An 18,084-nucleotide genomic window follows, 5' to 3' on the forward strand; every position below is an offset into this window, starting at 1 on the left:
GAGGAAATAGGCAAAGAGGACAAGGAGCATGCATCACACTGAACACATTGTACTGTATGGCAACAGGCCCTTTGGTCCACAATGTCTGTGCTAACCTTGATGCCAGTTTCAACTAATCCCATCTGCTTGCACATGATTTCTATGACTCCATCCCCTGTCTGTTCATGTACTTGTTTAATTGCTTCTTAAATTTTGCTAAGCTATCTACTTCTACCATCTCTCCTGACAGGGCACTCCAGGCACCTACCACCCTCTATTTAAAAAAACTTGTCTCACAAATTTCCATTCCATTCTTGGTCACGTGAGTGACCAAAAATTGTGGAATACATTTCTTCTAATTCTGAAAGCATGACAGGTATATTGTTTTGTACTGTATTTATGATTCATATTTTTTTCGAAGTTTATCAAGTGAAATTTTTATGTTATGTTGACAATGTTTGTTTAGGGTCAGAGGTCAAATGTGACTGGTCACGTGTGTGACCGCACACGGAAGCTTTTCTTCGTAACTCAATTTTATCTTACAAACTCTGTGAATTTCAAACAGCTAGAATGTTCATATCTTTAGCAGACATGCATTATAGTTCTGTAGGTAGGAAAATAGCAATGAATAAGATTAATCTCTTACAAGAACAGTTTAATGTATTATTTATGTGATGCCATCTGGTCACGTGTGTGACAGGCTGGTTCACTTTCAGGAGAATGGCCCATTTGAGGTCGTTTTTTTTTTTTTAAACTTGCATCTATGTGGCGCCTTTCACTAAATTGGCTAATCCGAAATGTTTCACAGCTGGATTTATTCACTGCTGCGATGCAGAAAACAAGTAAAATAAATCTTACAGAAATCATCTGTTATATATGGAGTATTAAAATAGTGTGATCTGTTCCCTTTACCCAGTTTCTGGCATTATTAAGGACATTGTTTTAATCGTATATGTTTTCTTTGTTGTCTGAGATTATGGGCTGAATGATTAATCCCTCTGGAAGCACATAACATGTAAATATTTAGAATATGCAGTATGCCAAACTCTCTAAAGATGGGTTAAAATGGGTTAAAAATGATAGATTCAGTGTAATCGAGGCAAGGCGGGGGGGATCTTTATGGATTATACTATTGCTTTTACAATAATAAATGGACATATAAATAGCTCATGATTGAAGTAAGCTTTCCTTCCCACCTCCCGACCAGATCACACCATGTTGTTTTATTGCTGTCAATCCCAGCCATGGTAATAACTTTAATCTTTAATCACCGCCGAGGTGCAATTCCTCTATAAATAGCTGACAGGAGCACAATATTAGCGACCAGTCTGGGAAGGCACAAAGCTCTTGGGGCGCTCCAGTTTGATTACTATATTCGGCTGCACAGCCTGCGACACAGATAGAAAGAGAGGGAGCAGCTTTACGAGCAGTCTATTGTTAATGTAAAATGTGACTCAGCACCACCGCAGGGCGGACCAATAATAAATTACTATGTCAAAACAGACTCCAGCACAAGGCTTGTTCAAATACAAACAAGTAATAATTCATGTAAATGGCTTAGCACTTGATGTACACGTGCAGGTAATTGTCTTGATAAACCTGAGCAGTTGAGAACCAAGTTGTTCTAGATATAAACCCATATAAACCCAGATTCTGTTGTGTCTCATTAGTTCCTTAGAGCGGCCTGAACGAATGCAATTTACCTAAGCAGCATGCTCTGGGCAGAAGGTGCTGAATATGCCGCAGCTGATAGAGCTGCTGCTTCTCAGCACCAGACTCTTAGCTTTATTCCCGACCCCAGTTGCTGAGTGTCTAGAGTTTGCGCATTCTCTCAGTGGCCTCAAGTTTCCTCCCACATCCAAAGCCACATGGGTTAGTAGGTTAAAGTAGGTCAGGATAATTTTCCCATCGTGAGTAGGTGAGTGGTAGAATCTGGGAGGACTTGATGAGAATTTGGAGAGAATAATAACAAAAGTGGGCTGAATGTTGTATTAGTGTAAGCGGGGAGGTTGATGGTCCACGTGGATTCAGTGGGCCGAAGGGCCTGTTTGCACTGGTGCAGACCCAATTGGCCGAAGAGCCTATTTCCATGCTTTATTTCTCTCTACAACTCAATGAAGAAACCAGTTGAAATGCAAGTCTTGTTATAAAATGCTGTTAGAGGAGGAGGCATGAGCTGCATGGTTCACTGAGCATCTCTACCATTCAGTAAGATGGTGGCTGATCCTATGCATCTCATCTTCTTCCTTCCTTGCCCAAAGATCTTTCAATCTCAGCTTTGAACAAACAATGGCAAAGCATCCACAGCCCTCTGAGATAGTGAATTCGGGAGATTGAAGTCAAATCCTTGATCCTTCGATCATGCCCCTGAATTCTAGACCCTGCAACTCCAGTGAGTGAAGGCAAGTCAAGCTCTAACTTTCCTCAGAGAACACTCCCCTGACCTGGGAACCAGGCAGGCAAATCTCCGCTGCACTGACTCCCATGCTTCAGTAATGGAGGTGGAAACCGCACATAATATTCAAAGTGGGATCTCAGTAAAGTCCTATGCAAACTGTGGAAGGGATCATTTTTTTAATACTCCATCCAGACCTAATATTTGCATTCACTTTCCATGTTCCATAAACCAGCCTACCAAAACCATTCTCTTTGCCAGTTTCTCAACATAAATTAAAAAAATCAAATTTTATATTCTTTGTTCCAAAGTGAATAACGTAACGTTTTCCCGTGTTAAATGGCGTGTATTGTTTTGTGTACCTGTGTACATCTTTCTCTCTTTACAGACTTTTTTCACCAATGATCCCTTATTTTATGTAATACTCTTCTTCATGGTATCTTATTAATTCCATTTTGGCCATCCAGATACATTGTATATATCTTGTGTCTGGAAAAAAACATATAATTCACCAAGTGGTTTTCTCTTCAGTTCTCAAGTTGGTGCTGTAACCACAAGAGGATGGAGTCCTTTGGACTGGGATAATGGAATCACAGAGTGCTTACAGCACAGCAGGCCGTTCTGCCTGTAAACTCAATACTGCTGCTATTAAAGAGCAATCTGGGCAGTTCTTTGCCTTCTTTCCACAGTCCCTGCAAATTATTTTCCAGTTGCTTTCTGAGTGATGCAATTGAATATTAATCCACATGATGGTAGACTCTATACTCTAATCTCTCCCTTGATGATATTTATTCCCTTGTCACTTTAATCATTCACTCTCATTCTATGTTCTTAACTCCTCTGCCAATGGGATAATTTTCCCTCTGATAGTTCAGTGTATACTTGTAATTTTGAATAGACTCTCTTGCAAGTTCCTATTTTCCAGGATAATAACCCAAGCTACAGTCTTGTCACATAACATAGACCCTCATCCGTAGAATAATTTGAGTGAATCTCTTCTGCATCTTCCAAAGCCTTCAATACTTTGCTATAATGCAATCCCCAGAATTGTCCACATGACTCCAGTTGTGGCTGAAGCTCTACAACGGTTCATGGTGACTTCCTTGTGTAGGAAGGAACTGCAGATGCTGGTTTAATCCGGAGATTGACGCAAAATGCTGGAGTAACTCAGTGAGTCAGGCAGCATCTGGAGAGAAGGAATGGGTGAAGTTTGAAGTAGGATCTCAACCCGAAAAGTCACCCATTCCTTCTCTCCAGAGATGCTGCCTGTCCTTCTGTTACTCCAGCATTTTGTGTCTGGTGATTTCCTTGTTCTTTTGATCCAAGTTACTATTCTGAAGCTCAGGACCTTGTATATCTGACTTACCTTAGAGAACTGAGAGACTGCTGCGTGCTTTGTTTCACAGAAACATGGCTTACCCCTGACATACTTGACTGTGCCATCCAGCCCGAGGGCTTGTCCCTTCACTGGATGAACTGTACGGCTTCTTAGGGCAAGGTTAGAGGCAGTGAGTCAGCTTTCTAATTAATATCTTGTGGTGCTCTGGCGTGGCGGTCTTTGCCGCACCAGGAATATCTTACTGTGAAGTGCCGTCCCTACTACCTGTCGAGGGAATTCACTTCAGCTATCCTGACACCTGGCCCCACTGTGTACGTCAAGCTTGCTCTGAATGAACTGTACTCCACTGACAATAGCCTTGAGACAAAACACCCTGAAGCCCTGGGCATTGTAGCCTGAGACTTCAATCAAGCCAGCCTGAGGAGCGTACTACCAAAATACTATCAGCACCATGTCCTACCAAGGGCCAGAACACTACGACCACTGTTACACATCCATAACAATCGCCTACTGCTCCATTCCTAGGTGTGATTTTTTTACTTCCTGCCTACAAAAAAAATAAAGAAGGAAGATTCGGCACAGAAAGTTTTTCAGTACTAGTCTGTGGACATGGGTGACATGCTTTGAGTCAGTGTACTGGTCCATATTCAGGGAATTTGCGGCCAACCTGAATGACTATTCCAGTGCCGTGACTGACTTCATCGGCGAGTTCGTATAGGGAGTGTGTGCTGAGGAAGACAATCCAAGTGTTCCCCAACCGTAAACCATGGATGAACTGTGAGGTACATTCTAAGGTGAAGGCCAAGACTGCTGCGTACAAGTGAAATGATCCTGAGCGGTATAGGAAAGCTTGATATAATCTTCAAAAAGCCATCAAGACTGCCAAGAGACAATACCGAGTCAAACGCGAGTCCCAGAACACCTACAGAATGTAGCAAAGCCTGAATACTATAACTGGATGCAAAGCGAAGTCAGGGAAAGAAAACTAGCAGGAAGCGATGGAGAGTACTAGTGCTTTTGTTTGTAGACAAAAAGGTATGGTATTCATATAACAACTCATGCAATGCCATTGGCTGCTGCACTTCAAAAAAATAAAGTGGTGGAATAACTGTGGGTCAGGCAGCATCTCCTTAAGACATGGATAGGTAACATTTCAGGTCAAGACATTTCTTTAGACATGTTCTCCTTTACACCGGCGAGACCAAATGTAGGCAAATGTTTCGCCGAACATTTGCACTCAGTCCACCTAGGCCTGCTGGATCTCCTGGTTGCTAACCATTTTCGCTCCACTTCCCACTCCCACACCGACCTCTTTATCCTGAGCCTCCGCCATTGCCAGAGTGAGGCCACATGCAAACTGGAGGAATAGTTGCATGAAGAAGGGTCCCAAACCAAAAAATGTTACCTATCCATGAATTCCAGAGATGCTGCCTGCCCCGCTGAGTTACTCCAGCATTTAATGTGTTTTTTTTTGTAAACTAACATTCGGGGTTCCTTGTGTTTGCTGTACATCAATGTAGTTTTTAACTTTTTAGAAATGCTGATATGCTGCACTAGCACACACCGTCACCAAAAACAACACTGAAGAATAATCATCTAATGCTAGATCATTGGAAATCAGTACAAAAATGACCAAAAGACAAAACTAAAGGCTCTCTATCTGAATGCATGTATCAGTTGAAACAAAACAGATGAACTGAAATTACAAATGCAGATAAATAAGTATGATCTGTAAGCCATGGCAGACGAATGACTGCAGAATGACGTGCATTGGGATCTGAATATTGAAGGGTACATGACATTTAGGCGGTTGCAGAGGGAATTGGGTGTTCTTGTGCATTATTCACAAAAGACCTGTGCGCAGGTACCACAAGTAATGTGGAAGGCCAGCAGAATACTTTTGTTTATCGGTTGGGGAATTGAATACAAAAGTAGAGAGATTAGGCTTCATACATACATGGGATTGATGAGACCACATACAACAGAAAATATCGAATTACTCAGCAGGTTGGGTCACATCTGGGGGAATAGAAAGTCTGTTCAGGGTCAGGGACCCTTCATCATAATTGGGAAGGAGGCTAAAGAAGCTAATTTAATGGCGAGGAAGGTGGTGGTGGTGGCGTATGTCTCTAATAAGGTAAGAGTAGGGTGTCTGGGATAAGCTGTAAACAAGATAGGCTCAAAATGCTGGAGTAACTCAGTGGGTCAGGCAGCACCTCTGGAGAAAAGGTATAGGCAACGTTTCGGGACGAGACCCTTCTTCAGACAGTCAAGGGAAAGGGTAACTACAGGTATGAAAAGTTTCAGAACAGAGTCGGCACTGATGACCAAGGAAAGGTGGAGCCCACAATGGCCCATTGCTGGTTGTGGAAGAGGTGACAATGAAGGGATATATAGATGCGAACATTGAAACTTGCAGGACGACTAGGGTGGGGGAGGGACGGAGAGAGAGGAAATGTGCAAGGGTTACTTGGATTTAGAGAAATTGATATTGCTGAGTTGTAAGCTGCCCTAACGAAGTATGCTGTTCCTCCAATTTGTGTGTGCCTTCACTGACAGTGGAGGAGGCCCAGGACAGAAAGGTCAGTATGCGATCACCCGGATGCCAAACATTTTAACCCCCTTTCCCATTCCCACACTGACCTTTCATTCCTGGACTTCCTCCATTGGTCAGAGTGAGGCCACACAGATTTGTTTTGAACCTTTTTATACCTCTAGTTGCCTTCTCCCCTGACTCTCAGTCTGAAGGTGGATCTCAACCTGAAACGTCACTTATTCCTTTTCTCCAGAGAAGCTGCCTGACCCGCTGAGTTACTCCAGCGTTTTATGTCTATCAAGCTGTAAACAAGGTTATCTAGCCAGTAAGTGAATAATAGCAGTTACAGAGTGAGAGCTTAGACAAAAGAATGTAGAAGTTGTGAAATGTGGAGCAAGGAGATCTGACCAGGAAGTCAGGCTGGCACGTCTTTCACCCCCAGAGGAAAATAAGGGGGGGAAAAAACAAACTGAGCCACTATCACAGATGGGCGACTGAAATTAAGATCTGAAGTTGTAGAATTCAGTGTTGAGATCAAAAGACTGCAACGTGCCCAGATGGAAGATTCCCCAAGCTTGCATTGGACGAGGCAGATACTGAAGAGGCCAAAGACCACTGGGTCAGAGTGAGAGTCAAATAATTAATTAATGTGGCACAAAACAGGAAGCTCGGGATTGTTCCTGCTGTCTGAACACAGGTGTTCTTGAAAGCGATCACCAATCTGCAGTTAACTTCTCCAAAGTACAAAACCCACATTGTGAACACCGACTGCAGTGTGCAAGATTGGAACCAGCGCAAGTGAATCGCTGCTTCTCCTGGAACAATGTTTGTGTCTCTGCATGGTGGGACGGGTAGAGGAATGGTCCCTGTGAAATGTTGAAAGGAGATTGCTTCTTTTGTCTCCTTCCTAGTTCAAACAAAGGTCTTTGCTCCGAAATGTTAACTTTGTTTCTCTTCCTGTTGAATATTTCCAACATTTTCTATTTTTTACTTTGAATTTTCAGTATCTGCAGTTTTCACTTTGTTGGTGAGAGCAACATATCTGGAATATTATGTATAATGGGTAGACACACAATGCTGGAGTAACTCAGCGGGACAGGCAGCATCTCTGGAGAGAAGGAATGGGTGACGTTTCGGGTCAAGACCCTTCTTCAGACTGATGTCAGGGGAGTGGGCGGGACAAAGATTGAATGTAGTCGGAGACTTGAGTTACTCCAGCATTTTGTGTCTACCTTTGATTTAAACCAGCATCTGCAGTTCTTTCTTACACATATTATGTATAGTATTGGTCCCCTTATTTATGATAGAAGGTTAATACATTGGCAGCAATTCAGAGAAGACTTGCTATTTACTGTATGAGCATGTTTTCTGAAGAGAGGATGAATGGACATGCTTATATCAGCTAGAGTTAAAAGAATAAGGGGAGACAATTAAATCATAGAAGCATAGAAAATAGGTGCAGGAGGTGGCCATTCGGACCTTCGAACCAGCACCGCCATTCATTGTGATCATGGGTGATCATCCACAATCAGTAACCCGTGCCTGCCTTGTCCCCATCCCGTGATTTGGCCTCCACTGCTTTCTGTGGCAGAGAATTCCACAAATTCACAACTCTCTGAGTGAAAATGTTTTTTCTCTTCTCAGTTTTAAATGGCCTCCCCTTTATTCTTAGACTGTGCCCCCTGATTCTGGACCTCCCCATCATTGGGAACATTTTTTGCATCTAGCCACTCTCCCACTAGTGGAAACATTCTCTCCACATCCTCCATTTCCAGGCCTTTTGCTATTCAGTAAGTTTCAATGAGGTCCTCCTTCATCCTTCGAGACTCCAGCGAGTACAGGCCCAATGCCGTCAAATCCACAGGGGATAGATGGCAATGCAGATTTGAGACTATAACCTCATATCGTATAACCTCATCTGCTATGACCTTATTAAGTAATGGAGCAGACTCGAAGGATGAGTGGCCTTCTCCTGCACAGAGTTTGTATTCTGCAAAGATGAAATGTTAAGCTGTATTCCATTCTTCATCTTTGGTGGATATAGGTGACATCAGAGGATTTATTCCATAACTCAGTCAGCAAAATCGGAAGAAGGATCTCGACCTGAAACGTCACCCATTCCTTCTCTCCAGAGATGCTGCATGTTCCGCTGAGTTACTCCAGCATTTTGTTTCTATTCTGTCAGCAAACTTCCCTCACCATAAACCACACACACAAACAAACCAATCAGTTTCCTGTACCTCTAACAAAATAGCTGTGAAACTTGGACTATTGAATTAATCTGATTACATATGAAGAAATTATGGATGCATCATGTGATACAAAATAAATCATATTTTTATATTAAATATATATTTCATCTGAACACATTTTATTAAGGACACGATTAAAGATGTCCTCGGGTAAACTATTTTGTAATTAGACATCTAAACTGAATGAGTTGTTAGCACACGGTTTGTGAGGAGCTGGTGATTTTATCAGGGTGTGGTGGATGTGCCACCGGTTCTCACACCTTCCCTCTTATTGCACTGAAGTAACCGGCTGGTTAGTAATTGAACTGTAATCCCCAGCCAGCTGTAAATCCTGCCCAGAGGAGCAGGTGGAACTGGAAAACAGGACTTGGTTTCCATGAAAGATTTGTGCAGCAAGGGAGCCTGACTCTCCGTGGCTAACCTGTTGATATTAGCATTATTCATTTGCAAAATGAAAAGCTGATGCTGATTGAGACACTCTGCAAGACCTGTGTTTAGTTAATAGAGATTATACCGTGGGATGCTTCAGAATAGTTTATCTTTCATTCTAATTACTTTGCCAGTGGATGTTTTATTTGAAAGCATTATATCAGGTTGGGGTTTAATTCTTAGGCACCCTCCCTTAGATCAAACCAATTGAGAGACCGATTTTGCTTTTGAACTTCATTTCCTCTGCATTCAGGAAACATGGTGCAGAGAACTTTCCAAATATTTCCTCTGCGTTCAATTTTGGGAAGAATAACCTTCTATAGACACAAAATGCTGGAGTAACTCAGCGGGACAGGCAGCATCTATGAAGAGAAGGAATGGGTGACATTTCAGGTCGAGCCCCTTCTTCAGACTCAGCATCTGAACAGCTAAACCAGACTAAACCAGCATCTGCAGTTCCTTCCTACACGTTAGTGTTACCTTTTGTTGTTTGGTTAAGGGCCTGTCCCACTGTGGCGACCTAATTGGCGAGTTTAGAAGAGTTTGCCCTCGACTCATACTCGCAGCAGGGTTGACACGAGGTCCTAGGAGGTCTTTGTAACTCTCCTTCATGCTCGAGAGTAGTCCCCGCGTACTCGAGGCCTCAGCTAGGTCGCGCCGTTTTTTACAACATGCTGAAAAATGCCCGCGAGATAAAAAAGGTCGTCATGGAAAAAAATAAATATTTTTTTACTTGTAGGTTTAGTCGAGGTAGGTCGTAGTAGGTTAAAAGGTAAGTAAACCGACCGGTAATGTTAAATGCCCACTAAACTTTATTAAACGTTGTCTGGCTTCTTAAAAGTGTCTCCACTCCTTCTCCCCCCCCCCTTCTCTCTCCTTCTCTCCCCCTCACTCCCCTTCTCTCCACCCCCCCCCCCCCCCCCCCCCGCGCTCTCTAAAGGACTAAAGGGCCTGTCCCACGAGCATGCGACTCCATGCGGCAAGCGCGACCTAAAGGGCCTGTCCCACGAGCATGCGACTCCATGCGGCAATCACGACTTAACGTGGTCGCTTGAGCCGTACGGCCTCGCGGGGCCAGTCCCACTTCGATCGCCGGAGCCGTATGGAGTTGTGCGGAGCTGGTCCCGACATCGCGCGGGGCTCAGAAAAACTGACCGTGTTCAAAAATTCCGCGCGGCAACGATCCGCAGCCGCCTCAACGCCGTACGCACCGCCTCGACGCCGTACATCACGCACGAACTTCCCACGGACTTCGCTCGAGCTTCATGTCACTCACTCGACCTCCGCGCGGCCCCCGCTTCTGGTTTGGTCGCGCTTGCCGCATGCAGTCACATGCTCCTGGGACAGGCCCTTTAGGTCATGCTTGCCGCATGCAGTCGCATGCTTGTGGGACATGCCCTTTACCGTTACTGTGTCAGCCGTCTTTTACCTTCCTGTTCATCGCGGGTGTGAATTTCAGACAGCGCTCCCCCGTGTTCCCTGGCCCCCGCCTTTGCGATGTGTGTGTGTGTGTGTGTGTGTGCAGACGGTCGATCCGGCGCGTGGTTTCATCGCTGACAGTCAATCCAGCTCGAGGTTTTTCAGGCGAGTGCCCTCGAGCTTGAAGGTCAAAGACAGTCGCTGAAAAGTCACGTTAGTGGGACAGGCCCTTTATTCCTGAACAAAGGAGCTCAAAGTACCTATGTTGCATGCATTGTAGCTGAACGCAGTCCTCCCCTTCCAATGAGTATTTGTATAAGGCTTTCCAGCAGAAACTACAGGATAGTGATATATTTCGATCAAATTTTGACTATTGGAGATAGGCACAACTGGAGTAACTTAGCGGGTCTGGCAGCATCTCTGGAGAAAAGGCATAGGCAAAGTTTGGGGTCGAGACCCTTCTTCAGACTGGCTACTGGAGTCTAATTTTAAAATCCCAGTTGATTCAGGCAAAAAATACTGAGCAGACATTGCTTTGTAACCTGCTGCTTTGCAATGACCTGTGTAGCCAAGCAATTGGGGGCCTTCCATAAATGGCACCCCATGCCCTATGTACAAACTCCATTCCTGTAAAGTCCTTCTCTAAAATGTATTTTTAATGCTAACCTCACCCTGTGTGGCCGGAGAATGGTTTCCGGCATGAAGATTTAGGATCTTCCTGTATCTGCAGTTTATTACTGAGAGAGTGTTGTACTGATGAGGAATCCAGGGGCTTGCCTGCCGTCGCAGATCAATGTGAAAAGAAGCTGTGGCATTATTTTGAAGTTTTTTTCCCTGGTGTCTTGCACAGTATTTATCCCTTAAACAACATCCTAGTGTAGCTAGACAAAAAATGCTGGTGAAACTCAGCTGGTAGGGCAGCATCTATGGAGAGAAGGAATAGGCGACGTTTCCGGTCTAGACCTTCTCTCCAGAGATGCTGCCTGTCCTGCTGAGTTACTCCAGCATTTTGTGTCTATCTTTGATTTAAACCAGCATCTGCAGTTCCTTCCTACACACATGGTCCATTGTTGGTTGTGAAAGAGGTGATAACGAAGGGATATATGGATGCGAACAGTAAAACCAGCAGGACGACTAGGGTAGGGGTGGAACGGAGAGAGGGAATGCAAGGGTTACTTGAAATTAGATAAATCAATATTCATACCAATGGGTTATAAACTGCCCCAGCAAAATATGAGGTGCTGTTTCTCCAATTTGTGTGTGGCCTTTTCTGCTTATCCAGTCGTCTGCATCCTGCTATTCTGGAATCTTCTTCTTCTTGCGAATGAAACATAAACCAAAGAAATAATTAGATTTCAAGCCGCGTGTTGAGCAGCCAGGTTATTGTCTCTGCGTCAATGTCTGCCAGGCCCTGAGTTCCATTTGGTGGGTGGTTGAGCGGGCACTCAGAGATGACACGGTTGGCTGTCTAGTTGTTCTGCTCCGCATTCACAGGCTGGGGTCTGGCGGAGCCCCCATCTCCACATGCTGGCATTGAAACACCCAACTCCAGTACGAAGTCTGTTGAGCTTCACCCATGCTCCTCTGCGGAGGTCAGACCATGGACAGCTTTTATCTGGTGAAGAGATGTAGCTGTGTAATGGAGTGATCTGGAATGATGTTGCAGGAAACAATTATGATTGAAACATGCAGTGGCAAAAACCTGTGTGAAATAAGGAGTAGTTTAGTTTGTTTAGTTTAGTTTAGAGTTACAGCGTGGAAGCAGGCCATTCAGCTCACCGACTCCGCAACAACCAGCAATTCCCGTACACTAACACTATCCTACACACTAGGGACAATTTACAATATTACCGAAGCCAATTAACATGTAAACTGATACATCTTTGGAGTTTGGGAGGAAACCGAAGCATCTAGGGAAAGCCTACGCGGTCACGAGTAGAACATATCAACTCAGTACAGACTGCAACCGTAGTCCGGGTTGAACCCAGGTCTCTAGTGCTGTAAGGCAGCAACTCAACCACTGTGCCACCGTGCCTACTAATCGAGTAGGTTATAGTGCTTTAGCTACACACTCAACCCAATGATTAGCTGTGGTTAAAAGGGCAAAGGAGACACTGGATTGCAGAAGCCGAGGAATAGGCTGTAGATAAACAGAAGCGGTATTGCTGCTATGTCAGGCACTGGGCAGCTCTCATCTGTGCTACTGAGGCTAGCCTGGTGATCTACTCGTTGAAAGGATTACAGTGCTGTTAATCATCTTCATTGCAGCGCATCATCAACACAGCACATCCCTATTCTCGACTGCTGCGTTCTGCCAGAGTGCAGATGAGCGGCGTGGATTTTACATTATGTACCCTCATACCACTGCCCTGGAATAGGATCATTTTATTAATATTGTGAGCGTTTGGAAGTGAAGTATAAATCACTAGAGTGGAATCAGGAGAATGAAAAGCATTTTTGCTGCGGACAGCACTTTGCCTCATTGACAATGGAGCCCACTGGAAGTTGGTATGTTCTGGCTGTGCTGCATCTGCAGTAACGGAGTCACCTTTACAGAGATGAGAGGGAACAAAGCGAGGTTCTATAGGACACAAAATGCTGGGGTTATTCAGTGGGTCAGGCAGCATCCCTGGAGAACATGGTTAGGTGACGTTTCGGGTCCAGACCCTTCTTCAGACTGTTCAGTCTGAAGAAGAGACCCAAACGTCACCTATCTATGTTCTCCAGGGAGGCTGCCTGACCTGCTGAGTTTCTCTGGAATTTTGTGTCTTTCCTTGGTAAATCAGCATCTACAGTTCATTGTTTCTGCATCTTTGGAGGGAAATAGACAGATGACTACTTAGTTGGGGCCTTTCCAAAATATCATGTCCACTTCTTCCCATAGATTGAGATTCTGCCTGACCCACGGAGTTCCTCTCGCAGTTTGTATTCTAATCCAGATTCCAGCATCTAAAGTCTCTTGCATCTCCACGTCTTCATTATTAGCTCTTAACTGACAGTGCCTTGTGTCCTGCCCCCACCCCCAACCTCCCCTTGTAGTCACCTGCTAACTCTTACCTTCCCCCACCCCCGCCACCCACCCCCATATCATCCCCGTCTTTCCTCTCACTCCCTGCCCTCTGCTGCCACATGACCCACACAATCATCTCCCAGTCCTGCCCCCTTCAAACTCCTCCTCCTGCTCCTGCCTTGGGCTTGTCCCCCTCCTGCATCTGTGCATCAAGCCTGCAAATGCAAATGTTATGGTACAGCCCGCAAGTAAGCAAGTAAATTTATAATGAGTCATTTTTGATTGCTATTTGTGCAATTAATAATGCATGAGATTTCCTTTTGGTGTTGTTACTGCTGGCACTGCATTTAGTCTCAAGACTTTCGACTTTGTGTTCACATTTGCTCCGTGCAGGCTGTTTCCTCAAACTCTTGTGATCCATGTCTGCACTGTCTACCTGCTTTATAAACCAGCCTTCACGGAGTGCAAGCCGGCTAGCCCTGTCCCGTTATCTTAATTTGCTACGCTCTAGGATAGCGTTACAGGCTGTGAGCCTGCGTGTGCTTGGCAACTGTTACTAAGCGACATAAAAGGAGAGAGCTGCTCTGATGGTCATTGGTGGTTCGCTTGGGAGCAGGAAGCCTAGGTAGCTGGAGTAGTGAATTCTTCCGCATCAGCTGCGATGGAGCAAAGGCGAGGGGCTCAGGTGCAGCTGCTGCGAGGCTGGGAGTGTGCAGTAGCAGCACTAATGTGCCACTGAATGGATTGCTTCTCCAGCACAATGGAAGTGCCAGACTCCTCGCTAAATCAGGGGATTGCTGCATTATTCTGTCAGCATTCCTTCTTGCAAGACTGAAACACTGCTTACCATATGTGAAAGGCTGGGGATTTCGAATTGTGCAGGAATACGCTTGCACTGCTATTTTTGTCCACTTCCTCTTACTTATCAATTGATTCCCCGATGCTCGAAGATCCCTGGGTTTTTATTTAGAAGGCAAAGTATTTCAAGAGACTTCAAACAGAGGGGGACATAGCTTGCTACCGGCATTGTGCAGAGCAGTGTGAGAGTCTTGTACAGTTCTCCTAGGGCTCTTGCTTCTCTCTCTTTCTCTACAACTCTGCACACAATGGGTGTGATCGAGCAGCTGGAAGCAGTACACTGGTGGCAGCTTGTCAGCAGCATTGCAACGCTGAGGTGTGTCAGCAGTCCTCTGCTGCTGAGGAGGCATGTGCGGCTGTGAAGCGTTGACTGCGGAGACCGACGGAAGCAGCAGAGCGAGCCGGAGGTGTGGAGCGAGCCGCAGCAGCAGCAGCAGCAGCAGCAGCGAGAACAGATGCCTTGCCGGCGACCTGCAGTCACCGTGGACTGTGGCCCACATCTGTCTGTGTCATGAACCATTCCGTGACTGAATGGAGCTCCGTGAGCCCCAGCAACACCTCGGCTAACTTGTCCACTCACCGTGCATGCCCGCTGGGCTTTGGCTATTCCGACGTGGTTGACGTTTGCATTTTGGAGACCGTGGTCATTGTGCTGCTGACAGTCCTGATCATCATGGGCAATCTGACGGTCATCTTTGTATTTCATTGTGCCCCCCTCCTCCACCACTACACCACAAGCTACTTCATCCAGACGATGGCCTACGCAGACCTGTTCGTGGGGGTAAGCTGCTTGGTTCCTGCTCTGACCCTTCTTCACTATTCCACGGGCATGCAGGAGTCCCTGACCTGCCAGGTGTTTGGGTACATCATTTCAGTGTTGAAGAGTGTATCTATGGCATGTCTGGCATGCATCAGTATTGACCGCTACCTTGCCATCACCAAACCACTCTCCTACAACCAACTGGTAACTCCGTGTCGCCTTAGGATCTGTATCGTTCTTATATGGATTTACTCCGGTGTAGTGTTCTTGCCCTCATTCTTTGGATGGGAGAAGCCAGGTTATCACGGAGACATCTTTGAATGGTGTGCCACCTTCTGGGAAACTAATGCTTACTTCACGGGCTTTATCGTCTGCCTGCTTTATGCACCAGCAGCTTCCATTGTCTGCTTTACCTACTTCCACATATTTAAAATCTGCCGGCAGCACACCAAAGAAATCAACGAACGTCGTGCCCGATTCCCCAGCCAGGACGTGGAAGCTGCTGAAGGTAGTCCCAGCCCCGACCGGCGCTACGCAATGGTCCTGTTTCGGATTACAAGTGTCTTCTACGTGCTGTGGCTTCCCTACATTGTTTATTTTCTGCTGGAGAGCTCGCGGGTGTTGGAGAGCCCCTCGCTGTCCTTTGTGACAACGTGGCTGGCCATCAGCAACAGCTTCTGCAACTGCCTCATCTACAACCTCTCCAACAGCGTCTTCAGGCTGGGACTACGGAGAATATGGGAAGCTGTCTGCTCGCTGTGCACATGCCTGGGAGATGAGTCTCTGCGAGATCCCATCCCCAGGAAACGGGCCAATTCCTGCTCCATCTGATGGTCTACCTAGTCAGAGGAGATACACCAGCTGACATTCTGTTTGGTCTTTTGCACGCTTGTGTGAAGATGTTTAGGTGACAATTGGCATCAATGACCAATGGGCTCATTGGGATGGGCTGTTGTGGAATCTGGGCATAAGAGGAGGCAGTTCAGTCCGACCTGTTTTTCCATTCAGTTTAGTAACCTCCTATGCCCTCGTAGGTTCTGTACCCATAATACTCAGTGGTTCTTTAACCTTTAATGCCTTTTGCTCAAGAAAAAATATCAATTGATCTTTTTACATTTTCAATTGAACCTCAGTCTTTGGTGGAATGTTTGAGATCCAGAATAGGGCGAAAGCCTACTTATAATGTTTCATGGTTTGGAAATGCGATGGAACTCGTGAAACTCTTTACGTTTTAACCACCAAAAGCGCTCAACTCCATTCAGCGAGGGACTGACTGGTTGGAGAATTGTATTTACTGTATTCTAATAAGGAACTAAATGACTGAGGAGTGAAAACACTTTTATGACAAGTACACCTGTGACCAGTCAATTGTTAACGTCTGATCACTGAGAGTGTAGTGCAATCGTTAGTACAACTTTCTGTGAGAACCGTAACACTATTACTAGGTGTGTCATATTCTGCGGTAGGCAGTAGTTCTTTATAATATTTCAGTGTCAGCTTGCAGATGTACTAAATATTAGATGGAGTTTATTCTTTGTCTGCGCCTGATGTACTTTCAAATGTTCACCAGTTCCAGGAGAACAATTTAAATCAAACAGGAGTTGAAATCACTTTCAAAAATTTCAAGACAAAATAAAAGAATGCGGTGTAGTTAATCATTACTTACCCTAAAAGATGCTTCTAGTCGTAGCGTTTACTGCAACAATGACTTGGCTCATACAGACTGTAATTCTGGCACAGTTGAGGGGAGCTAAGTGAATGAAATTGTTGCAAATGCCCACAGGAAGTGCCCATTTCACAGGCATCAGGAACGATGACTTAAGAGGGTTAAGGGGTGAATCTTTTAATTCTCTTCGTGCTGTTGTGTTACTCAGGATTATCTTGCAAAAAGGACAACAACCGAACTTGCATTGCTGTTGATCTGAATGCTGCCGATTAACTCCTTGCGCTCTGCCGTTCCTTTGCAGTAGACCAGCAGTGACTGGAGTGGAATTATGCAGCATTCCTCCACCACTACTGTCAAGTGGTGAAGCCGGTTTTCTATTTATATGACAAATGCAGAAATGTTATTGCAGGACACAAAGGGCTATGTACTGTCTGATAAGAAAGAGTTAAGCAGTAAGAATGTAACGTTAAATTATTGCAGAACTATTTATTGATTTATTAAACTTTTACATTAAAAACAGACTTTTATATATATATATAAATGTATATCTATCGAGTATCTATTTGAGCAGCCTGTATTCTTGAGGTCAATAAATGGATAATTCTGAATTAAATGGGTGTGATTGTCTCCCAGTTCAATACATTCAGCGCAGGCTTCCACTGCTTGTCAACACATGGGCTGGATTTATTTAATAAAGGCATACGTTGTTACTGGAATAGGCCTATTATAAGTCTGCGTTTTCATAGTTTTTGATTATTGCCAGTACAAGATGCATTGTGCTGCTTCCACGCTCAGCTGAACTCCATATCATGCCGCGATTTACGCTCGCAAAGCTCGAACGCAAGATAATAGAAGCAGGAATCAGCTACTTGCCTTCACGCTGATTCCAACACTCAATCTGATCAAGGCTGGCCTACCCCTGTTCTATGCCAATTCCTCACAGCCTTCAATTTCCTGATCTGTCAAAAATGCATCCTGTACCAGCTACTCCACAGACTTGTGGAGTAGAACATAGCCTGTCTCCCAGTGCAACCTTGCAGCAAAGTAACTGTCTCAGGATTCACCTCCCTCCATTCCAGCCCACTCCTTAACTGGCCCAATGCTCGTGTTAGTTGATCCTTGCCCTTTAATTGAGTTTTCTCCTCATTTTAGTGTTATTGAATAAAAGTGCAAAGTCTGCCACACCAGGTAGCATTCATATAGTATAACTTCCGAACCAGCTGCCTCATGCACGCCTTCACCTTAGAGAAATGTTTCAGTACGTTTTCAGAGATTGTTTAATTACATTACATGCACTGGAATGTGGGAATGCAGCTCTGCATTGACAATGTTCAAGGTCTCAGATGTGTTAGTTTTAGCTGTGTATGCCCATGCCTATTTTAAACCTTAAAGTCATTGTCGCACAACACGGAAACAGTCACTCAGTCATGCCGAACTCAAA

The 18,084-nt window shown here is 44.9% G+C and overlaps 2 protein-coding genes across 4 annotated transcripts in view; both read left to right on the forward strand.

The window, feature by feature from the left end:
- The window catches only part of rabgap1l (RAB GTPase activating protein 1 like), a 271,539-nt gene that overhangs the window by 99,122 nt on the left and 154,333 nt on the right, over positions 1 to 18,084 (forward strand). The gene's annotated exons all lie outside the window — the stretch shown is intronic.
- On the forward strand, positions 13,486 to 17,256 carry gpr52 (G protein-coupled receptor 52). The gene has a single exon (XM_033028339.1). It carries the CDS (start codon positions 14,729 to 14,731, stop codon positions 15,806 to 15,808), a length of 1,080 nt encoding a protein of 359 aa, XP_032884230.1. The 5' UTR covers positions 13,486 to 14,728; the 3' UTR covers positions 15,809 to 17,256.

This window comes from Amblyraja radiata, chromosome 10 (assembly GCF_010909765.2).
Source record: "Amblyraja radiata isolate CabotCenter1 chromosome 10, sAmbRad1.1.pri, whole genome shotgun sequence".
NCBI classification, from domain to species: Eukaryota; Metazoa; Chordata; class Chondrichthyes; order Rajiformes; family Rajidae; genus Amblyraja; species Amblyraja radiata.

Excerpts from the sequence above, each read along its gene's own strand:
- gpr52 (XM_033028339.1), top strand. The coding sequence starts at position 14,729 with ATGAACCATTCCGTGACTGAATGGAGCTCCGTGAGCCCCAGCAACACC.